We start from the raw sequence: 27,421 nt of genomic DNA, 5'->3' as shown, positions 1-27,421 counted from the left end.
TAGGGGTGGGTTGGAGTTTTTTTTATTAAAACGATAGCATTTAACGACGGTTTATCATAATCTCTACAGATATAAATAATTTTTTAACAATTGTGTACACAAACTGTGGCTAAAATAGTATTTTAATAATAAAACGAAAATAATTAAGATAAATAAAATAATTACATTTCACGACGGTTATGAAAAAACATTGTTGTTTAGGTAAGTACATAATAAACTTTACCAAAATAAAAACAGTACATAATAAACAATGATTTTATTTGTAACAATAACTTCACCACAAACTAGATTCTTCCATTGATTTCAATATTAGTTATCTTTCTTGCAAGTCATTCTGCTTGTTCCGATTATAACATGAACATATCAAACCAATTTCCTATTCTTGATTGCTTACTTGTTTGATTTGGGAAGATAATTTAAAGTTTTTTACTGAATCGTTCCTCACTATAGATTATGAAATGTAAGATTTGTTATGGCTTTAATCCAAAAACAAACCGATCTAAACTGGTATTAACTCGATACCAAAAAATAAAAATTATGCCGGACCAAAATCGAAACCCATTGAAAAATCGAAGTTTCTTAACGGTTTTGTTTTGGTCTCACTTATTCCCAAACCAAAATTGATTCAACCTGACCGAAATCAGGCCGAACCGACCGTTTGACACCCCTAGTTGGCAAGGACCAACATCTCACAATTAAGTGGTCATGAATTCAACTCTCCTTAGGGCTACCCATAAAAAATACCTTGATTATAACAAGATTGTAACCTTATTTGTGTGCTTCTAGTATAATACACTTTTTTTCTTCAAAAGGTTAAATCCTACCATTTTACATAAAAATTGCAATAATTAATTTTTAATTTTTTAAAAATTCTTTTTTATCCTTACATTAAATAACTTTTGGAAATAAAACAAGAGGACAATTTGTTACAAAAAAAATAAATGGTAAAGAAGCAATTGAAAGAAGAATACAACTTCTTAGTTCACTACTTTGGTGACAAGAAGTTATTTCTTTATAAAAACATATATTATATAACTAGCAAGAGTTCAGTGCTTGGTCATGTGATCTGTACACCAGTGTGAAGCCCAATGAGAGTGCGCACTGGGTATTATTATAGGTGGAAATTTTTTTGTTTTACTGGCGGAGGGATGGTAATTATGCGCAACCTTATTTCTGACCACAGGAACCACACAACTAGGGAGTGTTCTTTTTCCTATAAATGTATATAGAGATAATGTGATGGAGATAAACCTAATTTTCTTTTTAATGAAAAGATAACCCTAAAATTAATCACCTCCTACTACGAACTCAATGGACTGAAATTGTCTGAAAACAATTATTGAAGTTTAAATTGGATGGCAACCATGGGAGGTAAGAAGGTCCCTTCTCTGGAGGACCATAAAAAGGGTCATTCCAAACCCTAATGCCAGTATAGGGTCTAGCCTCTGAGATCCAACACTTCTCTCCCAAAAGTAAACAAGGTTGAATGCAATTTCAGAGTGGGACCATTCCATATGATGTGGGGGTAAAAACCCTAAAATAGATGAATATTGAATATTAGAAAAAGAAAAAAAAACCAGAAAAAGATATATTGCTTGGGTCCCTAATGTTGGGGAGCCTAATCTTGTTTGGATATGCGAAAGCTTATGGCAACAATAAAGTAGCCTTCCCATTGTCGGCCAATCACTAGAAAAGTCTTAATTTCTAGTATGTTTTAACCTTTCAATTAATTTTTGCATAGTAGTGGAAAATTTTAAATCTGCAACTTTTTTGTAGATTTTGTTCTCAAAACCAGAATCCTTTGCAAAATCCACATGAGATGTTTATATAATGGTCCACACTCTACAGTGAATGAGGAGGATATATGTGATAGGTGGAATTGACCCGGTTGGTCTGCTCATTTAATTTGGCCCATGAATTAAACCAGACAAAGAAACCGGTTAATTAGGACTTCAATACCTAAACTAGCAAAACTAGAAACCTATAATTTAACTATCAACTCACTACCCCCAGTGGAAAATTTTCAAAACCTTGATTGGATTAGCTTACTGACCTTGCTGGTTTGAAATTTGAACCGAACCATATTGTCGGGTCAACCTCAGGACCACAAATTGCAACTCCAGACATCAAAAGATGCCCAATATATAGCAATTTAAAAGCTAGACAGTAGTTCAAGTTTAGGCATTATATGTCTGCCATTTTCAAGTATATAGGATCTTCTACAACTTCCAAAAGGACCACTACCATGAGAAATGTTTGGTTGTAGTGATTAATTTGACTGAGTAACTTTTAATGGGTAAGCTTGTGGTAGGTTTAATTTTGCTTTCCATTGAATGTGGTATGTTGGAAACAATTAGCTTGTGCTTGAATGATCCATGGAGGAAGAAGGTATGTAGTGATTCAGAACAACTTGATGTGGACATTTATCCATCTCCAATTAACATGTGCCACGTGATATGCCCATAAAGAAGCGTATGAATATAATCACATGCATGATCGGGACTCTCCATGAAAAAGAAGCAAATTCAACTGAGATATTAGTTACGATTGGTAACTTATTATATTCTTATTATAACTCATGCATATAGTTACCAAAAAAAAATAATAACTCATGCATATTTAGATAATCTCAAAGAAGAAATGAAACATAATCCACCGACCCAAGGATTCTATTTCTACTAGAACTCGGATCTTGTTCATAAGAGGGGACATGTCTCATGAATAAAAATACCACGCTCTAGGTGAGAGGTAAACCATTTTGGAATACTCTTTAGTTTCCCATTGAATACTGAGACCAACTCCGGACTTTTACTCTGTCTGTTTCAGGTCTCGTGGATGGTTCGTGAAGAAGAAGATAGTTTCTAGCGGAAACACAACTAATTGTAGTTGTTTTTTATGAGTTTATCAACTAATTAAGAAGTATTTGGGTTATGGGTGATCTTATTGTTAGGTATTTGATCGATATGTCAAAAACTCTAGAGTTGAATCAAGCCCTTTAACCTATCTCATACTTTGCTAGTCCAATCTAGCGCTTATACACTAGATCGAGCCCCCATTAGGTATATGATAGACCACAACGCTTCCACAACCATGACGACGGTTCTCACTCTGGTAGTAGGTAGCGACTTTCAATCTACTATAGGTAGCTCTCTCCTAGATTGCTCTTTCCATTATTCGAACTCGTAAAGTGGTGTCTAGCTCTGATACCAAATGTTAGATACTTGACCGATACGCCAAAAATTCCAGAATTGATAGAATGCGTTAAACCAAACCATTTAATATATCCGATTCTAGGCTGACCCAATCTACTGCCCATACATTTATTTGATCGAGTAGACAAATAACATATTGATGACTAATTTTCCAAGTTTGAATAGTTTTAGGTTCTATATTGATTCATTTAAGGGTGCCAATGGATCATATTGGGTTGGGTTGATGCTGATCATAAAACCGGATCAACCTAGAACCGGCTTGATTTGGGTGGGAGGTGAGTTTAACCTGGGGTTTTTTTTTTTTAAAGGAACAAAACCCAAATATATATATATATACAGAGAAATTTTTGAGGGGTCAGCAGTTGGAAAGTCATTTCAAGAATTACCCATTTGTCTGTTTTATGGTTTAGGGTTTCCACGTACCTGTAAAGCATTTCATTGTTGGTACTTTATGAAAGAGACAATTAGTTTAAGCTGTCACGAACTAAGTTACTAGTTTTTACTTGGGATGAGAGAAAAGCTTAAGAAGACCTTATTTTGATCCTTTTCATGCAAAAACAAAAGGAGAAAGTGGAAAAAAATGTCTTTTGATCAACAAGAAAAGAAGTGATTTTTATTCTTTTCATGCAAACAAAAGGTTCATATTAGAAAGTTCTTGGAAATGTACCAATTACCCTTCTTCACAGGAGATTATGTAGCCCCTTAATTAATTAATTAATGGAAAGTAATCATCAATACAGTTAATTAAATAATTAATTTATTTCTCTCATTTTAGGGGTTGTTGCCTGCTCCTCTCCTCCTCTCCTCCTCCAATCCTTCCCAGTTATTTCCTACTAATAATCTCTTACTTCATGTGTTCACATTGGTCTCTCAGAAGAAAGGAGGGTACCCTGAGAAAAGTTATAGATTTAATGGTCCAGAAAATACCCTATGATCCAAAATTAAGTGCAGGTCACCCTAGCTCAGAGGGGAAGGGAATTTAAGGAGGATGGCTTCTTGATAATTAGCATTTATTATATTAATTAAATATTATTTAATTAGGTTGAATGGGGATTATTTAGTAGGAGTGGGGGTTGCTTATGGGTGAGGTCCTACCTACTAATTAGGATTTTGGGAGATACGGAGAGAAATAGAGAAAGAGAAGGGACAGTATAGTGTGAGAATGCAACTAAGAAATTAAGGGTGGGGGGACGCCCTGAAGCGGCGCACATGGGAGAGGGTTTTGAGGGAGGCGACATGCCAACAAGGTCACATGGAGCAGATGGGCCCCCATCTCTTTTCCCCCCACACCCACCCTAACTCTATTATATGAATCTCACCACATGCTTCCAATCAGTTGACTTGTCCCACCCTCTCAACACCTGGGTCCCACCTTCTCTCTCTCTCTAACCAATGAGAACTAGTTTTGATAAAAAAAATAAAAATAAAAAAAGAGGGAGGAGAACTAATTTCATCCATTTTCCTCTCTCTCTCTCTCTCAATTTTTTTGAAGAATAAAAATTGTAAAATAAAAATAAAACAAAGACAAAAACCTCATAGGAATAGGGGGTGGATTTAACATATGGATTCTAGTCTATCAAGTGGATACCCCCTTAATCCAATAATCACAATGAATTAATCGTTACTATTAACACCAATTACTGAACAACCTAATCTACTATTAGAACAATGACATTTTTTTTTCTAGTTTTCTCTTCTCATTCTTTCACCCTATAATTGGTGGGGAAGAGCTCATAAAAATATCCATATGAGGATTTTTTTTTTTTTAACTACAAATTGACACTATTGCTTTTAGTAATTAGTTTAGAAAATTGGGAGAATAATATTCAAGAAAACCCTTCAAGAGAAAAAATATATGTAATGTAAATTTTTTTTAATCATGGCTCATTTAGTGAGACACCCTAAAATACATTTTTCCTTCTAGAATGTGAGATATAAGACTAATCCTTTGCAATAAGTGTTTTCAAAGATCTAAACTTGATTAATATATTTAAATTATTCAAAACCTTACCCTTGGCATGCTTCTTCCGTCCGTACCTTCTTAAAAATTACATTGTATAACAATTACCAACAATTCTAATATTATACAATTCAAATTGTGTAGTCATACCCATATGTTTCCTCTTAGCACACCGAAATGATCACATTCTGACTTTGATACCACTTGTTGGGATTTCTGTAAATTCATCCTTAAAAGCAAGTCATTTAAAAAAAAAATTCAAAATTTTTTATAAGAATTACTTACGTACATCTAATATGAGATGGACTTAAGGTTTTAGTGCACAATATCGAAACGGTCAATATCGATACGGTATCGACCTAGATCGACTGTATCAGACAAAAATACCTCTGACTTTCCTTTAAAAATGAGTTTTCTGACCATTTACCCCTTGTCTGTATCATGCTACTAATACGATATCGGCACAATGTCGATAGCGACAACTAGCAAAACCGATACGTATCACTGTTTTCGCGTGAAAGATTAACATCAGTAATCTTAATTACCCTAGAATGATGAGTTAAACAAATTGACTTAGTAGGTAAATCACGGGGGAACATAGACAAAGAAAGGCTTGGTTCTTGTTGGTTGGAGATGATAGTATTAAAGATATATGATATGATATGATGTATAGATGAGACTTAAGATGTCTAGTCTTTGCCTACCACAATCATTTGGGAGGTGACGCTATCATGTCATCACATTCGCACGGTTCCATCATATCAAACCCACCACGTGTTCAAATCAGGACGGTTGGAGACATCGTAGTACAATGCACATTCATTCACTCAATATACTACTAATATAACAGGCTGCGCCAATTATACCAATTATACCTCCCCTTCTTCGTTTCCTTCCATTCCTTTCCCTTTCTGTAAACTTAAAACCCCTCTCTTTTTCTCTCTCTCTCTCTCCCAACCACACCACTGACCACACGACCCAACAACGCAGAAGCAAACAACCAAAGTTGAGCAACTCAACGCAGAGAGGATTGAAACTTGAAAGAGAGAGGTGAAGAGATAAAAGGGAGGGTCAAGAAAAAAGTGGTACTTTTTTTCAATTGCCGGAATCCTCATGGAAGTCGGCCGGAAAATGACGAATATGCTTGTCGCGGCAGCGGCGACGGTGCCGGAGGGTAATAAATACAGTTTGATTAATTTTGAAGAGACGGAGTTGCGTCTTGGGTTGCCTGGTGGAGGTGGAAGTAGTGGTGGAACCACCATGGCCATGGATGGTGAGACTACTACCACCACCAACAAGAATGGTGGGAAGAGAGGGTTCTCTGAGACAGTGGATTTGCAACTCAACTTTCCATCTAAGGAGTCTGTTTTGGATTCAACTGAGAAGAAGAGCCCAACTACCAAGGAAAAGAACCTTCTTCCTTCTTCCAATGATCCTGCCAAGCCACCCACCAAGTATTTCTCTCTTCTTTCTTCTCTTAATATTCTCATCAAAAATTTTCATTTCTATTTTATTAATTTTTTTTTTAAAAAAAAAAAAAAGAAAACTGGGATCTCACAAAATTTAAGTTCAAAATTAATTAGTAGTGCCAATATTATCTTAAAATTGAAACAATTTATGTTTTCTAAGGAGAGATCATCTCTAGCTCAATCAGCTTTTCATGAAAATTATCAACTTTTTTTTTTTTTGGGGTTTTCATCTTATAATTCTTGTGACTCATATAACAAGTTCAAGTAAAGGTGACTAATTAAAGTAAATAAATCATATTCTTTCCTTTAAATATGTAATAAAATTTGGGATAAAATTTTTCAGGACACAAGTGGTGGGTTGGCCACCAGTTAGATCTTTCAGAAAGAACATTCTATCTGTTCAGAAGAACAACAGTGAAGAGACTACTGAGAAAGCTAATGGTGGAAGTGCAGCATTCGTGAAGGTTAGCATGGATGGAGCACCTTACTTACGTAAGGTAGATTTGAAGATGTATAAGAGTTACCAAGAACTTTCTGATGCCTTAGGAAAGATGTTTAGTTCCTTCACCATAGGTACTAATCCAGATTATTATTAATTCCTTCTCATCAAATGCTTATTGATCTATACATGTTTTAAAACCTTTTTTTTTATTTTTATTTGATCTGTGAATTATGAAGGTAACTGTGGGCCACAAGGAATGAAAGATTTCATGAATGAGAGTAAGTTGATGGATCTGTTAAATGGTTCTGAGTATGTGCCAACTTACGAAGACAAAGATGGAGATTGGATGCTTGTTGGTGATGTCCCTTGGGAGTAAGTTCTAAGTTCTTATCAACCCACCTGACCACCCTTCTTCTGATATTCATTATATTTTGGAGATAAAGAAATAGTTTTCTGTTCGAGAGTCTGGTCTACGCCAGCGCTCCCATGTGTCTATCTCTCTCCTCCTCAAAACGAGGGAGCAGAGAAGTCTTTTCATATGGGAAAGAGAGAGATAAACTCATGAGAGTGGAGGCGTAGACCACACTCCCAACACTCTCGGACATAGTACTTTTTCGCATATAGATGTACTATATATAGATCCTTAATTTCAAAGATTTATTCATAACTAACTTCTACTTCAATATTTCAACCAGGATGTTTGTAGATTCATGCAAGCGCTTGCGTATAATGAAGGGATCAGAGGCAATTGGACTTGGTTAGTTCCTTTATACACAATTTTCTCATTTACTTTTGTGAGATTAATAATCCAAACTCAATTAATATTCCTGAGATTAACTAAGATTACTATAGGCAAGGGTTCTCTAGTCGCTACTGTACCCTACACCCTCTCATAAATAATTATTTATTTATTTTTTAAAGGGTTTTCTTATTAACAACCTCGAGGTATGAAATAATTTGTAACCTTATTTTCTTACCCTTTTAGTATGATACAATTTTTTTTTTCCAAATGAGGCAATAGTATTATTTCACATGTATACTAAAAAATATATGAATGGCAATGACACATTTGGATAATGGCATAATGGTATCTCATTTCCAAACTATTTTATACATTTATTTTAAAGAACTTTTGGGAATAAGACAAGGGACAAGTAAAAGAAGGTGTCTGTGCTTGGGCAGAGGTAAGGAGGTCATTGCGCGGGTGGCTATGTCTGCGTTGCTCAGGCCGCTAGGGCAGCTGTGCCGTAGAAGATCTGAATTGCATTTTTTTTTTTGGTAAAAGTAAAGGTGTCATTCAGATACTCCTTTTTTAAAGGGAAGAGAAAAATGAATTATAAAGTTGGGACTTAGTTTTTTGTCAAGGAGTGTGGCCTACGCTAGTAATCCCATGTGTCTATCGCTCTCTTCCTCACAATAAGGGGGCAGAGATGTCTTTTCATATGGGGAGGAAGAGATAGACTCATGGGAGTGCTGGTGTAGGCCACACTCCAGGACAAAGTTCTTTTTCCCTATAAAATTTGTGTGTAAGCATAAGCTACACGAGTGGCTCAGATACTCTTTTTCCATTAATAGATTAATCATTAATAATCTTAGGTTAGCCTCTAGGGAACTACCACTTGCTCCACAGTTTCTAGGTTTTCTATACACATCGATCTACCCTTGCAGCTGCCTTTTCTTGCAATTTGAATTTCCATATAATGAGAAGACCAGTAGAACAATGCTAGGAAATAGCTTAAGAAATAAGGATCATTTTTGTCTTTTCACTTATAGGAAGTCTAATAGGGAAACAGTTTCAAGTAAACTTTTTTTTATATATTTCAAGAACTAATGTGATATTTTATGCATTAATTTCAGCACCAAGAGCCGTGGAGAAATGCAAGAACAGAAGCTAAAGAAAGAAACCACCAAACAGCTCATTTGATCTCCCACTTTCTTTCTCCAAAGGCTATAAACTGCATTAATGAAGAAGATTAATATAGAAGAAGAAGACGAGATCATTGGATGGAGCACTTGGTGTATTTGTACTGTTTTAGTCCTTTAATATAATATGAACATAAAATTAATTATGTGTTATTTGTTATATGGACAAGAAGTAATAACAATTTGTGTAGTCCCCAAGACCTAGCTTGTGGTTATTTTGTCTAGCTTTGCTTCTTTAATATTAATGGCTTGCTTAATAATCACATCCTTTGTTGTTCTTGTTGTAGTTTTCTGATTTTATTCCTTCAGATTTGCTGTTATTTTTTTCTGTGAGATTCTTTGTATATTATGAGATGCCTTTTCATTATTATTGTAATTGTTTTGTTTTCTTGATGATCATGAGGAAATTTATTTATTTATTTATTTCAATTAATGGGCCAAAAGTGAAGGAGGGGAGCATGGCCATGTGTATGTTGATGGGCATGATTAATGCATCAGTTAACCATTAATTTAAGCCCATTTGTTTACTAGTTTTAATTTGGATTAATTATTATAAATCAGATTAGTGAGTAGTGTTTGTCTCTTGGTCTGAGCTGATCTTTAATGGGGGTTATGAATTGTATAATGAGACCTGATGATGGAGGAAACAGCAATCCAGCACTACTTCGGCCGGTGGTATTTGACTTCTTCTGCCCCCTCTAGAGGAATATTAAAAACTCAATTAGGGCAAGTGGTCTCTGACCTTAATTGTTGAGATCTTCTTACGTACATTTCCCTTAATGGAAGTAATTATATTTGATTAACCACTTTATTTAATGGAAGAAGAAGAAGAATATGCCAAAGGAGTGAAATCTACTATTCTATCCGGTTTTAGGGGTATAAATGAATAGTTGAAATTTGTTTCCGTATCCGTTTAGCACTATCCGAATCCGTCCGAAAGCTAAACGGATGTGGATATGGATAGGCTATGCTTATTTGAAAAGTTACATTTACATGTAAACTAATAAAATATCCGAACCATATCCGTATCCATATCCGTTTAGCACTATCCGAATCCGTTCGAAAATTAATCGGATGCGGATGCGGTTATAGCACTATCAGAACCGAATCCGATCCATTTACATCCCTACTTGCCGGTTTCCACCTCAATAAGACCTTGAAGTCTCAGTCAACTACTGACCAACTTTAAGTAATAAAGAGCATTACTGTTAATCCAAGTTTGTGTTGTCTAATCTTTGTATAATTAAGTGGGTATCAACTTGGAGTTGCAGAATATGTATTGCTTGAATCACAAATCACAATTAATGGAGGGAGGCAATGTTGTTAAAAGCTGTGCTTGAATTCGACTCCCCTTACCTACCCCTTTGGATTAAGCCCCACGACTTCTATCATTCTATGGTTTTCATAGGATCCAGTGCGCTTGTGTAGGGGCATATGCATGTGCCTGGGGGACTAGTTGGGCCGAAGGTCCGAACATCCCTATTAGCCAAAAAATAAATAAGTGCATTACAAATAATCTTTTCTTTCCACCTATTCACAAATTTGTGCAATTATGGATCCCACTATGGCCGGTGCATGGATAATTCGCTTTGATATCATCTGACGATGATCAACTCAAAAGTTTAGAGTGGACACACAGTTAAGGTCGTAAAATTAGCAACCATACATTACCCGACTGATGTAAAATTAAACTTCCTTCTCATTTCTGACCATGAAATGCATTCACTGCATCAAAGGTAACTATAAACTCGGAACACATTATATATCCGATTTGGGTTCTTCTCTTTTCCTCCCTCCCCTTTTTTTATTGGGATTTTCCCCTCACTTTCTTTGGTGAGTAGGGACGTCAATTGGTCCGGTTCTAGGCTATTGGTTTGGTTCTTTTACGGTTCTGGCCCTAAGGGGTTAGGACCAAAACCGGACCAATAAGTTACTCGGTTCCAAACCTGAGATCTAGGACCATTAACTAATGGGTGGACTAGTTCCGGTTCCTAAACAGTTCCAAGCAGTCCAAAATTAAAAATAAAAAAATAAAAAAAATTCTCTATATATATTCAATAATGTTACAATAAGATGTTAATTTCATTCACATGAGAAATGAAACTCACTATCATTTTTTTCTCAAATCACGAAACTAGTCCATATTACCTCTTTTTTTGTATTCAATTAATAAGTAGAAACACCACCACACTCATAAGTTAGGATAAATATGAAGCTATGTTCTTAAGGTAGCATTCCCAAATGAACCTTTAAATTAACAGTCAAATCTTTGATAAAATAGAATATGAAACTAATGGTACCAATCAAAATGAAAGACTGAAAAAAAATAAAGGGTTTGACCTTAGCTCTCATGACTTTAACTCTTAAGAATTATATAATATATAGGGTTAGGACGTAAATTTGTTTCGATTCCAATGGTTCCTAATTGGTCTATCGATTCTGAAACAGTTAGAAGACCAATACCTTAATTGGTAGATTTAAAACCGAACCATTAACTTATCAGTCGATTCAGAATCGGACCAATAAACTATTGGATGGGTCAATTCCAGTTTCTAACGGGTTGGTTGCGGTCAGGTTTCAGTTCCGACCCTAAATTGACACCCTTAAAGTGAGGAAGTGGTTGTGGGTCTTGAAACGAGATCCATTTTAAATCTCACATGGATCCAATTTGGTCCCACAATGAAAAGAGACACAGTACGAAAATGATACTAAAAATCGTCTGTATCTGATCTGTATCAATTCAATTAAGCATCAGGTCCCTTGTGCCTGAAATAAATGTGGATATATATGAAGGTTGCACCTGGTAGTGGGAACACCTAAGGTAACTTTGGATCTGGATCCAAAATTGACTGTTTTGTCCTACTTCAGGCCAATTGCCGCCCCCCCCCCCCCCAATTAGAAGATAGTATATATAATTCGTTCTCATGTATAATGTGAAAATTATTTTTCAAATTAATAAAAAATTTCTTTTTGTTTCCCTCTAAAATGTTCACAAGTAAAATAAAGTTGGGAAATATTTTACCTTCTTTACATTGTTTTACAATCTTGGGGCATAATATAATAAGACTAGAGATGTGTGATCGGATCTGGATATTTCCTGACCGAATGCAGATAGCTCTAAATGGATTCGGATGCGGATCAAGTTCAAATTTTCGATCATCCGTTTACATCTCTGCCTTGTGTAACCTAGACCTTCCTCCCCCTAGCAGATACAATTCACTCTCAATCCATACCTCTTAGATCATGATTCTACTTTTATTTTCCTCATATTCTAGAATCTGTTGAATCTTCAAAAACCCTCAAAATTATTATTTACTTAATTTTTTATTATTAAGTATTCGTATTTTTTTTTAACGGATTTTCATCGAAGTATTCAAATTTTTTTTCTGGATATCTCTAAACAAATACGGGTATTCATAAACGGATATGAATGCGGATCATTCGGATTTTCGATTATCTATTTACGGATCCCTAAATAAGACAAGACTGGACCTTTACATCTTATTTTTACTCCATTTTAAAATATATAAAAAAAATTATATATATTTTTCATTTGTTTTATGTCGAAACAAATAGAATTTGAAAGGATTTGTGAACAACGATGTATAATGGTATAGTGTCATGTTCTCAGTTGGATAATTTTGTATCTGTTTTATTTTCTTAATGTTTCTTTGTTTTCCATTAAAAAAACAATTATTACTTTTCCTTATTATTCTCTGTTTGTTTTGACGTAAAGTGGGTGGTAGTAAAATAAGCTAATGGAAATATTTTCCTTCTTATAATATATTTTACAGTTTTTGGACACATAATTGTGAACCCTTCATTACATTTACTTCCACGGAGACAATCTCAATAATGAAAATTCTTATGTTCTTTTTTTTTTTTTTTTTTTTTTTTTGCCTTCATTTCACCAAAATAAAAATTACAAATTTTTTGCCTCTACACAACTTATGTCAAAACAAATGGAGTCTAAACTAAACTACAAATCGAATAAAATCATAGGAAGATCGATAACAAATGTTACGATTCTTGATAAATCTAATAAGACTTTACCAAACCTGCCCTCTTTGGTACTATACGAGAGTTCTCATGCATGGTCCCCCTGCTCTGATATATTTGCAGCATCTAACTACAACCCCACGCCAGTAATCACTCCATTAAGAGCACTATTCAATTATATCATTACTAAACATCGAGATTTCTTATAATAAACAAGCGTGTAGTGTACCCTTGAAAAAAATATAAAAACTTGGAAAAATTATGGAGATGGCAACTTGTTAATTAAGTTAGTAAAATCTACAAGGGATTGTAGTTACAGACTTTCTAGGTTCAGCCCCCCCAAGTTTAGGACCACCAAATCCCTGAGATACTAATCTTACAATTAATTATTAGATCAGTAATTAACCATTAATATAGAGTAATTGGAACCTTTAAATCCATTGGATTAATCACCAAATCCAAGAGATATATATATATAACCTGGTTTCTATCAAAATCTAAAACTACTCCATATGGTCCTTTTAAGGTCCAAGGATTGTTAAAAACAAAGTGTTTTAAAGATACCGGAATATTAGTCCATTTGGTCGGCCAATTCTGAAACATGAAACAAAGAACATATTCCTGAAATTTCGCAAATATCATTTCCTTAGCTCCCCAAATCCTGCACCGAAATTTTGTGATTCTTGTGAAGATATACTTACTATTATTATATATATATATCAAAGGTGGTAATGCAGTTCAAGTGAAGAAACCAACTAAAATATTAGGAACCCTAAGTACTCAAATCAAAAGGATTAGAATGAAAGAAAAATTATGATTATGGGTGTCAATCCGTCGGTTCGGTCTGTTATTGGGCCAATCTAAAAACAATCCATCGGTTGGTTTTTTTAGTTTTCAGCTGTATCGAGGTTCTATCGGTGCAGTCTCTGTTTTTATCAGCTTCGGTCTGATTTTTGTCTTAGGTTGGTACATTCGGTTGGTCCGTTTGATTTCAATTTTTACCGATTCCATACAACCTAAACTGATATGAGTTCGGCCCAGACTGTACTGGTTGGTTTCGATTGGGGTTCGGCCTGAACTTTGACACCCTTAGTTCTGATGCAACATGATAATGACATGAGATTTGGTGACAATATGGGATTGGGTTCTTTAGTAAAAGGCATCATGAGCCTTTGAAATCCTACAAATTGCTCACCCAGACCAGTGGTCTGATCGGTTAGACCAGTACAGATCGGTGAAAATCTGGACACTGGTTCTGGTACTGGTTTAAGGAACCCAAACCAGCCGAGTGCAATATGAGTTGGTTGAGCCCAAACCAAAACAAAATGTTGGGCTGGGCTGGAATTTTCCAGGCTGGTTGGGCTTGGGCCAGGAATCCTCAACCTGTCCTAATGTTAGATTAGGACCCAAACGATCTATGTATAAAAAACTAACAGGTTTTTACAGGATTGACCAACATTTCACATCCGTCACGACTTGCCACATAATCAAAAGGGTGGGTCCCATATGTTGAACGGCCCCACATCTATCTCAATGGTCACCTTTCAGCCCAAAACAAACAGAGGAAGTGCAAAGAAAATTACCTAAAACTAATACTAATAGTTATTGGTTAAGCAGTTTGAAGCTAGAACTGCTTCATTCGGTTAAAAATGTGAATTTGATTTCCCAGGTTCCAACCTTCAAACAAATTAGAGATGGTCTATGGAAGGGCTCAGTTGGAACTTAGAATACGTGATTCGATCAATTTTTAGGCTTATTTTTCATTAGGCAAAAGTTTTCATGCATTGCCATGCATGTGCATGACCTGTATTAAATCCAGTTAGATTGGCATTAAAAGACATAAAAGCCCATGCACCCCTTGTTTAATGGAGTTGATGGGAGAATCTCCCGTTTATAATACGAAGCCTTTTCATTAACTGAACTTTAGCCGTATCCGGCTTAGCGTTATATCCCGGCCCATTGCATTAATATTTTCCTTTAATTATTTGAAGTTTTTCAAACTAAGTTTTCCTTCGTGGGTGAAAATCTATCATCATTATTATGTTCTCCTATTTATTGGAGGTCTGAAATGAAATGGCTTTCACTGCTCCTTGATACCCATCCAAGCACAGTGATGGTCATTGGTGAAAGAATGCCTCCTTTACCTTGGCTTGAGGAAAACTCGATCCTAAAAACTGTTATGCTTGATGGGGAAAAGTTCTATGCCTCACACATAGTTGCTTGAATAAATTACTCAGACCTCCCCTGTACTATACCATAAATATAATACACTCCCCTACGATTTCAAAAATTACTTGGAGTTGCCCTAAATTGAAAAGGCTTATTAAAATCAGCCCCAATCCGAATAAAGAAAAGTTTGTTGGCAATTGAAGAAATCATCAGCCTTCTATTACGCATTGCATGCCACTTGAACCTTTGCCCCATTTAAGCACTCATGGTTATAAATCTCATTGGATGCTTTAGCAAGAGAAAGATGCCAATGTTGCAAGTGATTGTAAAAGGAAGATAAGGAAGACATGTCTGACCTAGCCAGTACTAATGCTCATTGACTGGAAATGGAATTGGGTCCCTAATGGGCTAGCCTTTGCCTTGTTCAATGGCAGAGAGCATATTTGGGTTGCAAAGTCAAGGGGTGTCAATTCCAGGCCTGGCCCGACAGGCCCGATCGAGCCTGCCCGGTTAAAGCTCGGCCCGGCTAAGCCCGACAAGCTCAATAAACAGGTGGTCCTAGTGTGGGGTCCTAGCCCGTCGGACACCTGACCGGATCAATCGATTCCAGGCCCGACGTAGCCCGCTTTAACTCTTAAACTTCCCCTCCCCTCGCCTTCCCTCTCCCATTCAAATCATTGCAAGTCCTGTGCAATTTTTAGTCCAATTATTCTCAAATAATTGAAGTAAGAGGGTTAACGCTTCTTCCCTCGAAATTATATCAATTCGCTGTTTGTTTTAATTTGAAGTGAAAGAAGTGTGGCTGGTTTTCATTCCAATCCAAATGGCCTTAGGGTGTGGGAGGATCTCTTGAACTGATCCAGAGATTATGAGATGAGATCCTCAAGTTTATCTGTGAGAAAAGACATCATCTACAGGTTCCTTTCTCTCCTTAAAATTCCTACAGGAAATTGAAATAGTGAATTCCCTTTCACTCCTGGCTCATGGTGAGTTTTACCATACTGTGATTTGTGGTAGATGCCCTGAAGGCAAACTCTAATCGCTAGCATATATTTGTTTTGGGAAAAAGTTCTCCGTCCGGGAGTGTGGCCTACGCCACCACTTCCATGAGTCTATCTCTCTCCTCTCCATGTGAAAAGACACCTCTGCCCCCCTTGTTTTAAGGAGGAGATAGATAGACACATGGGAGTGCTAGCGTAGGCCACACTCCCGTACAGAAAACTGCTTCCCATTTGTTTTTATCTGTTTAAACGACAAACATGCCACTGGCGTCCTAAAGGTAAACTTTTCTTTTCTGTTGTTTTTTTTAACAAAAAACTTATCTTCTTTTCCCTAATTTTTCAATAATTTTTTTTTAGGGTTGCACCGTTTAAAGTCGGTTTAGATTTAAACAGGCCCAAAGACCGATTAAAGCCCCGATTTTAGTACCCAATTATAGCCCGAGCCCAACCAAGCTCATTCAGATCCAACCCAATTATCTAAACGGGCGGTCACGGTGCAAGCTCCAAGGGGTCTGGGCCAAGGCTAGCCTTTTCTAGGGAATCTTGTATGGTCTGGAGGCTTTGATTTTGGGCTCCGACAAAGAGAATCGACGATCGGTAAATGGATTCGGACAGTGCACACTAACGCTACATTCACAAATACAATAGCTCTACATATTGGAGGATGCTCATCATCGTCATAGGAAACCTTTGGGAAAAAGGACAAAATAAGTTGTCTACATCGGTTTTGGTGTGGGAACATGAATCCGAAACCAAACCTATAAAGCTTTTTTGGTTTCAGTTCGGATTGGTCTTGGTTTGGGTTCGGTTTATGTTAACAGGTTTGAAACGGTTTTGGTCCGGTTTTAAAAACCGGTAACATACCGTTAGCAACCCGGTTTTAGATTGAAACTCATTTGCTTGATGGGGGCCTTATCATATGGATTGGGCTCCATTTTAAGTTTTTACCAATTCAAATGGGCTAGGGTCCATTTTTAAGTTTTTTCCTTTAAAATGGGTTGGGCTTCATTTTTTTATCCAAAAAGTTTGAAAGAGTGCAATGGCATGGGTGTAATTATACATTGAATCAGTTTGTATCGGGTCTGGTTTTCGATTTGGGTTGTCGGTTCGGGCCTATCAGGGGTCGTCGGTGTAGGCCGAACAGCACCTAAATCGAGGGGTTTTAAATTGTTGAAACCGAAACCTGCTCTATAAGGGCTCGGCTCGGTTTATTTAGGGCCTTAGCGGTTCGGATCGGTCAGGTTGGCCGGTTCAATACATGTTTTTGACACTCTTAAGCTGAGGTTTTAAAAGCCCAGCCTAACCTGACCCTGTTGCAGCCCTAATTTAAGGTATAGAGAGGTCAATGACACTGACGGGTGTCAATCGAACTCCCACTAGGAAAAGATTCTATTTCAAAGAGCCAGAATTTGTCGACAAAATGCGTATTTATTTTATGTTATTTAAATAGGGCTCCACCTTTTTTCCCAGAAGTTGTTACAGAATGACTCTCTATGGAATTATGATCAAAATCTATACAGAAACCTACAGAATTAGCAAACCAAACGCCCCCTAAAGAGTTCGATTGATTTGCTTTGGTTTGGTATAATCAGTTTCTGTCGAGTCAATCCATCCCATTTCGTTTTTTGACATCCATAGATTCATATATCCCACATTCAAATTCTAATTCAAATTCAAAAATAACCTTTTAAATCATCAAAAGCCTTCAGAGAAGAAGTATGATCTTGAGGTATATAAGACTATAATTCAAAGTGTCATTGATACAAATCGTAGCATGATTGAAGTGATAAAATTCGGAAAGGAAACCCAGAGAAAGTGCAAGCATATCTCTCTCTCTCTCTCTCTCTCTCTCTCTCTCTCTATCTGCGGTCAAGGTCAGCAATACACCCAATCAATCTATAACGTGTCAAAAACGAAGACATGTTAGAAAAAAAAAACAAATCTGGTAAAGCTGGTTTTAGTTACCCAACATTTGTTGCTATACGCGGCAAAAATGAAGAACCCAGGTTGAGGTGGTACAGTTGCCTAATCTGACTTTTAAGGGCTAATTCCACCTTATTCCCCAACCCTATCTTGACTCTTGAATCAGAATGGGTTTGAATTCTTCACTTGAAGCTAATTCCTCCTATTCCCCAACCTTATCTTGATTCTTGAATCGATGGATATGAATTCTTCACTTGAAGCCTTGAAGCGCGGAAGCCACCTCACCCAATTTGGATTTTCCATAAAACCGACTTTTCTTCCTCTACGACTCTATCATGAAAGGAGGGGATGATACAAAATATCTCAGGTCAAGGAGTTTTTGCTGTAAAACGTGCTTTGTTATGCACCAGCAGGACCAAGACTTCCAAGTCACAGGCCATCCCACCCCCCAACTCTATAAATGCAGGCCTTCTTGCACCATCTCCGTCACACTCACACCCAGAAACTCCAAAATTAATCCACCCATATTACCAGAGAGAGAGAGAGAAGATGAGGAGTAGTGCATACTATCAAGTTGTGTGCGTTGCGTTGCTGCTGAGTGTAACAGCAGGTGCAATGGCACAGAGCTCTTCGAACGTGAGAGCAACGTACCACTACTACAACGCGGCTCAGAACGGATACGATTTGAGAGCCGTGAGCGCTTACTGCGCAACATGGGATGCCGACCAGTCCCTCGCATGGCGCAGCCAGTACGAGTGGACTGCCTTCTGTGGCCCTTCCGGCCCCACCGGCCAGGATGCCTGCGGCAAATGCTTGAGGGTAAGAAATAATCTCTATTCAAAACAAGTAATTTCGTCGAACAGGTCAGAGGCATAGTTTTCAGGAAAAGCACTCGCATCATATGTTTAAACCCTTTTAATTCGCAATTGATTTTAGGTGACCAACACAAGGACTGGAGCTCAGCTAACAGTGAGGATTGTGGATAAGTGCGCTAATGGAGGCTTGGATTTGGACTGGAGTGCGTTTCAGAAGCTGGACACTGATGGCAATGGCTACAACCAAGGTCATCTCATCGTCAACTATGAGTTCGTCAGCTGCTGATCGAATGAAGTACTACTTCTCTATGAGTATTATGCATTAATCAATTAAAAACTTCTCTATGAGTATTATGTATTAATCAAATAATAAACTTGTTTGATGTCGTGATCATCACCATTTAAATGCGTTAAGTAAGGAAGCAACCCTTTATACTCTTAATAAAAATTGAAAAATAAATGCGGTCATGTTGCGCAATCTTGTGTCTGATCATATGACCACATACACTAGGTAGTGTACTCTTTTACATTTGTTTTTTTTTTTTTTTGAATTGAGTGAGGTTAAAAACTTCGGATATAGTATCAGTATCCACCAATTTCAATGATCCTGAATCAGCCGAGAATTCATCAAATAGGATCAAATATGCCTGAACTCGGCCTAACTAGATCAGACTCTGTACACATACAATAGGGATTCTTTGAAATAAGTCAAATCCATTTTGAGTCGAATCACTTGATCAACTTGCAGATGTATTCATCAAAGGCTTAAGTGCAAAGTTGGGCATGTGTAATATTTATACATCAACTTGAAGGGAAGTATTGAGTTATGTAACCGATAAGGGTATTTTGGATGTCTTTGTCCTTTCTTTTTTTTTTTTGTTTATTCTTCTAATATAAGCAAAGTCGACTATATAAGTACAGTATTATAATTATGCTAATAAATAAAAGGTATAAATGAAGAGACTGTGAGTGAAGGAACAGCTAACACTCCTCTGGTTCTAGCACAATTTTCAAAAGATCGAGATCCTCTGCAGTCACTTGCCTGTGCGGCCAACGTGCAGCCTCACACAGGCAGGGGCAAAATGACCATCCTACCCAATGCCCAAGCACCCTGCCTAGTGGAATCCACATGGGGTCCACGCCCTGCCTGTATGAGGCTGACGCTGGCCGCACGCTTCCTCTAAAGAAAAGCTTCTCAGTTCAAGGACATCTCCAGCATGGGCTGCACTAGTTGAGGCTGAAACCACCCTAAAGGATTTGGACCTTGCTCCGACTCCTGTGTCTATCGGTCTTGATTCTGATGTGACATTGATCGATATTGACCCTGCACGTCATGGTTGATTACAAGAACCTTGGCACCTTAGCCTCATCCTTACTTCTTACTGAAGTCCTGCCAACTACAAGTTCAGTGGAAGCTGCAACAGCTTCTACAGATCACCAGGTTTTTTGAAGAATGAATCGAATAAAAAACCCCTAGTTTTCCAAATATGCCACTAAAACCCCTAATGCAACTACTTACTAAATGGGTGGGCACCGGCTCAGGCTCACTAAGTTAGACCTGAACCCCTAGTTTCTAATATACACTTCGAAATTAATGCCGAGCCCCAAGCCATAGCAATTATCCATGGATGAAGAGAGGTCAACAGGGAACGGATAAAAGCCTTCATTAATGGGAAATTGGCACTAGATGAAAACAGTTTCAGATTAACTCCCTCAAGAATCAGGATGTCACTTGATGAAACGGTATCAGATTTAACTCCCTCAAAATACAAATTAATATGTATAATTTATTTGTTTCATTCTTTTCAGTTATTTGAAACATGGTTGATATAAATCATGTCCTCTCTATCCAATGATTGAAATAAAAATCTCAGTCACCCGAAAAATATGAAAGAAAAAAACAAATTAAGGGAAATGGACAGCATAAGGTTTTGATGGCTTTTCAATGAAGGAGAATAACAGAATGTACACGGTTCCACTTCCATCTCTACAATCACCTTGAATGATTGAAGATGGAAAGCCCCAAGCCCCGAAAGACTACTCACTACAGTATCAGGAAATTGAAGGTAAGAGAGATAGTAAGGCAGAGATGGGGGGTGAAACATTATACTGATTTAGTCCAGGAGCACAGAACACCTTGGTCTCAATACCCTTCTTCCCTTCTCATTGGATGGCTGCAACAATACCCAAAAAGGGGAAATTATAAAGCTTTTATATAATATTTCTCTCAAGTTCTAAATTTCAAAAAATAACATAATTTATAGAATAAATGCAGTCCTACCTGTGGGGTGAGGAAATGAGGAACCCGGACCCTCTTCGAACCATCTGCCAAGCGTTTACAAGGAAAATGATCTTCTGCATTAACAGAATCTCTATATGCCTGCAAGACATGATGAAACAACTTGTAATTGCTAGCTAGCTCACTAAGCAGCACAACTTCATATGTCCATAGCAAGTGGTTCAATGTTTGGACATCCAATCAGAAGACTAGTTACAGAAAACCAGGAAGGGATATACATTCAAGTTCTCAAATTTGGTCTGTTTTCCAACCTAAAGGCTCTGTTAACTAACTATTCAAAGTTTAAATGCCAAAAAATGGCTAAACAACAAATATTAAATCTAGAAAGAGAATATTGTTACCTGGCTTTGAATTGTTTCAATCAACATCTCTTGGCATCCCAAAACATGTACACTTCGCAAACTCGGGCACTGAAGTAACAATCTCTCTACAAAGAACATACAACAAACAGGTCCTATGAAAACCAGCAAAACAAAACATCATTTAAAGAGTGCCTAAGATACAGATAGAACTTCTCATGACATACCTGGATGCAGGTTAGTACAGGAATTCAGATTCAGATCATTAAGCTCAGGACAGTTGAGATATAGGGCCTGCAATTCAAGTCCAAAAAAGTAAATTTTACTCAAAAGGAAGAAAAGAATGTTCTTTTTCTTGTTATTTGGATCAAGGCTCTCACATCTAAACCAGAACAACCCCAAAGGCTGAGTTTCTTCAACTGTCCATGTTTGATTATCAGCTTCTGGTAAATATGGTGCAGCTTGCTGTTGGGTGTTTTCTTTAAATGATTAGGTTCACAACCACTGTTAACATAATCAGATTCATCTGCAGAGTTTCGATTTTGAGAATTGGGATCACATATGGTCATTCCACAGTCCATGAGTTCCAAGAGAGGCAATTGTGCGGTAGCAAATTGGATTCCACCTGGGACACAGGAACAAGAACAGAGCAATTGAAAACTAAACAATAAAAGAATGCAAAACCATAGCATCTATTGTGGGTGGTGACAAGGAGTTTGGCAAGATTACTTGAGCTGATATTAGGACAAAGTGCAAGAAGAAGTCTAGATAGAGTTTCGGGGAACACGTTGCAGATCATCCCAATGCCACTGTCACTGATGCTAGACCTGAGATTAGAATCAGTAAACCATTAAAATCCCCCAATCCAAAAGACTGAAGGCAGCTTGTTTTTCAGCGATGACTAATGTTTTATTTAATAGAATATTACACAGTTTCTAAAACCTCATTTATCATCAACCAATCTATGAAAACCTCATTTATAAAAAAAACAGAAAAGACTGTTTTTGGTTGTTTTGTTTTCGTTGTTATTGAAAACTTTTTTGATAACCATTAAAAACTGAATATTGGTTCCAAATTTTGAAAACTCAACTAAACCCAACAGAAGGATTATTCATCCCCACCTTGGCCCAACCTTAGGCTGGGATCCCAAAGCCCACCCTGACTCATCCGGGGATTAGCACAGGCCCAGGCTTGGCATAAATCCTGAGAGGGAAAGAGGGATAGGATGGGGATAGAAAATCAGGACCAATGGGGGAAGAAAAGGGAGGAAAGAGAGGGAGAGAGAGATCAAAAAGATTGGGTGAGAAGTGATAGAAAATGGCGAAAATATAAGAGAGAGCTCAAAAAGAGGGTGAGAAGAGATAGAAAATGTGAGAGAAATGAGAGAAGACATAACTGCCCTCTTATTCACATGTTCAAATTTGCATCACTTAAAGCTTAAGCACAAAAATAAGAAAACTATGTTGAAAACCTTTTTTGTATTAAAAAACATGCCCATTTTTTTTTCCATAACATGAATTTGGAAATAGTTTTTCAGAACATTAAGTAAAAGCAAACATGTTATTTGTAATAAAAAAATTGCATTTTTCCAAACATAAAATTATATTTTTCAAAATGTTATCAAACAATCCCTATGTTTTATACAAGTTTGATATGCTTACATGAAAAATACAATACAAGTATTTTCAGCACATTTGGAATCAGGACAGAGGACAGCAATTTTTAGAGGGGGTTGAAAATGACCTCAATTTCAATCTGATAGCTCAACTTTAGAAACTTCAAACATAGGTAGCAAACTGACAAAAGAAAACATGGACCACACTATGCAATATAACACATTCTGGTATATGAAAGAAACTTCCCATATTGCATATTTCCGTCCGTATTTTCGCACATTGCATAATTCTGTCTGTATTTTCTGATGATGTGAAATATATTTACTAAATGTCAAATTGATATTGGGGTTGTTATCATTTTTCTTTTCTTTTCCTCCCTTCACCCACCCCCAACATATCATAGATTCTGGTACTATATGCAGCTAGATGAGAAATTACTATGTCCATTTGTAACTGCTTTCTGTTGTCATTTTATTCAATGTGCAAATCCCAATGTTATTCTTGTATCATATTGTCCTTGCTGATAAGAAATAAGGGCTTATATCTAAGCTAACCATATACCAGGATCTACTGTTTTGAGACCTAAAGAGATCATTATAGCTTGGATGTTCTAAACCATTTTTTTTTTTCAACAACCAATAGATGTAATCAGAGCAGCTAGTGAAACATACCCACTCAAATCTAGCAATTCTAGATTGTCATAGCTTGAAGCAATGGCAGCCACAGAGGCATCTGTGATTTCTGAACCAAGTACAAGAGATAGCATGCACAGATTCCTGAACAGAGAAACAACAATACATCACTAACAAGTATTGTTACCTCATTTTACTCAGTACAGGAACACTTAGATATTAATAATAGAAGATGGGGAAACAATTGAACAATTAAATATTGTTATCTGGTGATTTCTGTAAAGTACTGTCAAATTTTGTTTTTAATCTGCATTCTTATCATAGTTCAAGAACTCGCGAGATCTCACCGAGTTTCTCGGTTTTTGGAAAAACCGAGACAATACTGCCTGCGAGTCTCAAAAGTGCAATATCTCAGCGAGATATCGGATCTCAATTTCGACCCATTTTTTTAACCCACCTACCACTTAAATACCTCACCTAACTCGACAAAACTCGATATATCTCGGCAAAATCTCGTCGAGATCTCGGATCTCGGGTCCAGATCTCGGGTTGACCCAAAGTTAAAGCTTAGAGTTGGAAAAAAAAAATGCACCAACTCGGCGAGATCTCGACTCGTCTCGATTTTTCCAAGAGCCGAGTTGGTACCGAGACCCGAGTTTTAGTACCTTGATTCTTATACAACCAATAAAAGAACAAATAATCCATATAATGAATGCAATTAACTAACCTCAAGTTTGCAGCAGTAAGAGCAAGCACAACAGCATGAGAGAGCCGAAGTGATGCAATATGAATATTTCTCAACCTTGGGCAGGTCCTTCCAAGAGCATCCACCATGGTAGCAAGATCAGTACAATCATTCTCTTGGCGAGAGAAATCCAAAGAAAGTTCCTTTAAATTCGGGCAGTTAAAAACCTGCCAAAAGCCGGCATGAACAACAAAAGAGATTAGTTGAATGCACAAGTCAGAAGTGAGATCAGATGGAGATAAAAATCCCACCTAAAGAGAAAATAGAAAAGACAGAATATCACCATCTTAGAGAGAGAGAAAAGATCTGAAAGCCACAGAGTCGACAAAGTTGAAGAACAGAGACTGAAACCACCAAGGTTAGAACAACCTTCCATCTTGAGGCTTGAAAGACATCGTTTGTCAGCAACAAAACGGCCTAATTCATCCCTGCAATGCAAAGTCAAATGAACAATAAACAGAGATGCAAATCATGTAGTCAAAATAAACATGTACCCTATACCAACAGAACTATCCAAACCAGCTAAGCTAACAAAAAGATAGAAATTGAAAACTCCTAGGAAAAAAAATGCAAGCAAGTACAATGATATAATCTCAGACTTTAGCACGGGAGACCAGCATTATCATTTCACAGGTAAAAAGCTAAAACAATAAAATGTCACAAAACACCTAACATGTTACATCGCTAGGATTTTGGTTATTATACATTAACTCAACAGACTGATTAACTGGCCAGAAGAGCACAGATAGTTAAATCCCTAACAAGTTTCAGAATAAGTGCCCGGGCAAGTAAATTTTAACTGCTAAGGATGTTCATACCATTGACTCCGTTAATGAGATGCAACAAAAGGAGTAAAAAATACACCTGACTGTAGATAAAAATTATCCTAATTCGGTGGATTTTATCATTGATTTCACCAAAGAAAAACCATTGATAATCTGGAAATGGTAATCCAAACAAAATTAAAAAATAAACTTATTGTTAAGGACAAATTCAAGCAGAATGAGAAGCCCCACTCCAATAAAACCAAATGAACTAATCATTCAAACAGTAGCAACTGATCCAAAACACAACCGGTCAAATAATAATAATAATAATAAGTTAAAAAGAGACTAGATCCAAACAATCATGAAAGATTTGAAATCATAAACAACAACAGTACTAATAATAGGCCACACATCGTCATAACCTAAATAGCTTGTCAAACTATAAACCCTAACTTCAACAGGAGACGAAATAGGATAAACAGTGCCTATCTTCATAAGTAAACAAGGGGAAAAGAAAGAACTATAATTGAAAAAACACAAAAATACCCAGATATCCGGTTGGTAGCACACTCAGATGTACGGATCTCCAAGGATTCCAAATTTGGACAAGAGAACGCAATGCAAGCCAACATCGTTGCATCTACATCACTGCAACAGCAAAGGGATTGCATAAATATAATGCTCTAGTTATTTTCCTGATTCGACTGAATTACAGTAAAGAAATAAGACCAATAAAGGTATTTAAAAATAAGATTTTTAAGGGAAAATACTTAACCGGGAGGCGTAGAAAATAAAAATTTAACGATAAAATATCGAACTGGGAGGCATAATGGAAGAACAAATCACTGACTAAAGCTAGTTTCCACCATTAATTTTCTTTTTGGTCATCTTTTTTATGTCCCAGCTACGCCATTGGCTTTAAATTTTAACAGGAATCCAGGAAGCATCACAAACCAATTTTTTTTCTTTGTTTTATGGTATTGTTTGTTTTATTGTTATTTCTCTCAGCCCACTGTTCTTAAGTAGTCTCAATGCCACTTGATCTAATCGAATTGTCAAGAAAACCTCCAGATCTGCAAAACCATGAGCTGGGAACCACAATATATCAAACCTTTCCATCCTAAGAGAGAGCCTAACGAGCCCCGAACACTTCTGTAACACCGATCCAACAAGCCCAACTTGGGCCTTCACAGGGACCCTAAGCCTCAACTCTTCCGCCGCCCGCCAGAGCTTCCTCGTGCAGTCCCTCCACCCTGTACAAACCTTCGCCGCAGACAACAACGACGCTGGCGGCAACCTCCTTAATACCTCCCACAGGCAACTCCAAGGCAACCGACCATCACCGGAGTCGAGTTCCGTCTCCGGCGATCCGTCGGAGCAATCCTCATCATCAGATATCGGTGAAACGTCCACCTCGTTATCGTCAAATGAAAGTGCGCGGCGGAGGTGGGAGAAGGGATGGCGTGGTGGGGTAGGGGTGGGCAAGGAAGGAGATGGGGCGATGATAGAGGAAGAGTCGGCGGTGGATGTTGTGGTGGTGGTTGTTTCGCCATGGCAGGAATGGCCTTTCTTGGGGAGGCCACACCGGCCACAGTTGTAGTTCCCGCGCCTTTTACCGCGCTTGAGATTGGATAAGTCGGAGATGGTGGTGCCGCCGCGGGGAGAGCTGGTGGCGGAGTTGGGGCGGTGGCCCTGCATTGAGCATCAGATAGGCGGAGGCTGCGAGGCAAGACTGTGAGTCACAGTCCGAAACGGAAAGAGTGAAATAGAGGGCGATGAGATTGTCGGAAAGGCGCGGGAGATTAGAAATGTTTTCGCGCCTTTCTACAATTCTACCACCTTAGACTCCATATAGCAACATAATAATTATAAGAATATCATTTGCTTTCCTATTTTGCCCCCCACCAATGTTTTCTGAATTTGTTACCTGTCTATCTACTCCGCTGCTACGGCATGAAACACGATGAACGTGAAACAGGGTCAAGGGGTGGGCGGGACTTTAGGGTTTTGGAACAACAACTCTGCTCGTACTAGGGCATAAGCCCGCTCTAATCTTTGGGGATGATTCCGTACTACAGTTTGGTGAAAGAACTTTAGAGCACCCTTGGAAAATGCCCCAAGCTTGAAATGAGAGACGTGATCTTGCTTTG

At 37.5% G+C, this 27,421-nt stretch overlaps 3 protein-coding genes and 1 long non-coding RNA gene across 5 annotated transcripts; 2 read left to right on the top strand and 2 right to left on the bottom strand.

The window, feature by feature from the left end:
* Positions 1-2,102: 2,102 nt before the first annotated feature.
* Positions 2,103-18,762, bottom strand: LOC122648786. The gene is made up of 3 exons (XR_006331131.1): positions 18,630-18,762; positions 18,515-18,519; positions 2,103-2,117 (listed from the first exon to the last, which is right to left on the bottom strand). It is a non-coding gene; the product is annotated as an uncharacterized LOC122648786 (long non-coding RNA).
* LOC122648784 (auxin-responsive protein IAA16-like) lies at positions 6,258-9,054 on the top strand. Of its 2 annotated transcripts, XM_043842007.1 has the most exons (6): positions 6,289-6,316; positions 6,365-6,626; positions 6,985-7,214; positions 7,320-7,455; positions 7,779-7,840; positions 8,941-9,054. In XM_043842007.1, the coding sequence occupies exons 1-6, from the start codon at positions 6,304-6,306 to the stop codon at positions 8,976-8,978; spliced, it is 741 nt and encodes a 246-aa protein (XP_043697942.1). In that variant the 5' UTR covers positions 6,289-6,303; the 3' UTR covers positions 8,979-9,054. The 2 variants fall into 2 exon arrangements, with proteins under 2 accessions (XP_043697941.1, XP_043697942.1); XM_043842006.1 differs by having other exon boundaries at positions 6,258-6,626.
* LOC122648785 (pathogenesis-related protein PR-4-like) lies at positions 18,648-19,247 on the top strand. Its single transcript, XM_043842008.1, has 2 exons — positions 18,648-18,917; positions 19,035-19,247. The coding sequence occupies exons 1-2, from the start codon at positions 18,648-18,650 to the stop codon at positions 19,197-19,199; spliced, it is 435 nt and encodes a 144-aa protein (XP_043697943.1). The 3' UTR covers positions 19,200-19,247.
* A 1,691-nt stretch (positions 19,248-20,938) lies between these two features.
* On the bottom strand, positions 20,939-27,002 carry LOC122658077 (F-box/LRR-repeat protein 17-like). The gene is made up of 11 exons (XM_043852963.1): positions 26,383-27,002; positions 25,818-25,919; positions 24,788-24,932; positions 24,487-24,671; positions 23,799-23,903; positions 22,241-22,338; positions 21,892-22,136; positions 21,739-21,805; positions 21,554-21,639; positions 21,195-21,293; positions 20,939-21,087 (listed from the first exon to the last, which is right to left on the bottom strand). The coding sequence occupies exons 1-11, from the start codon at positions 26,967-26,969 to the stop codon at positions 21,028-21,030; spliced, it is 1,779 nt and encodes a 592-aa protein (XP_043708898.1). The 5' UTR covers positions 26,970-27,002; the 3' UTR covers positions 20,939-21,027.
* Between the last annotated feature and the right edge of the window lie 419 nt (positions 27,003-27,421).

This window comes from Telopea speciosissima, chromosome 1, assembly GCF_018873765.1.
Source record: "Telopea speciosissima isolate NSW1024214 ecotype Mountain lineage chromosome 1, Tspe_v1, whole genome shotgun sequence".
Classification (NCBI taxonomy): Eukaryota; Viridiplantae; Streptophyta; class Magnoliopsida; order Proteales; family Proteaceae; genus Telopea; species Telopea speciosissima.
This window is presented reverse-complemented; position numbering and strand designations above follow the sequence as displayed.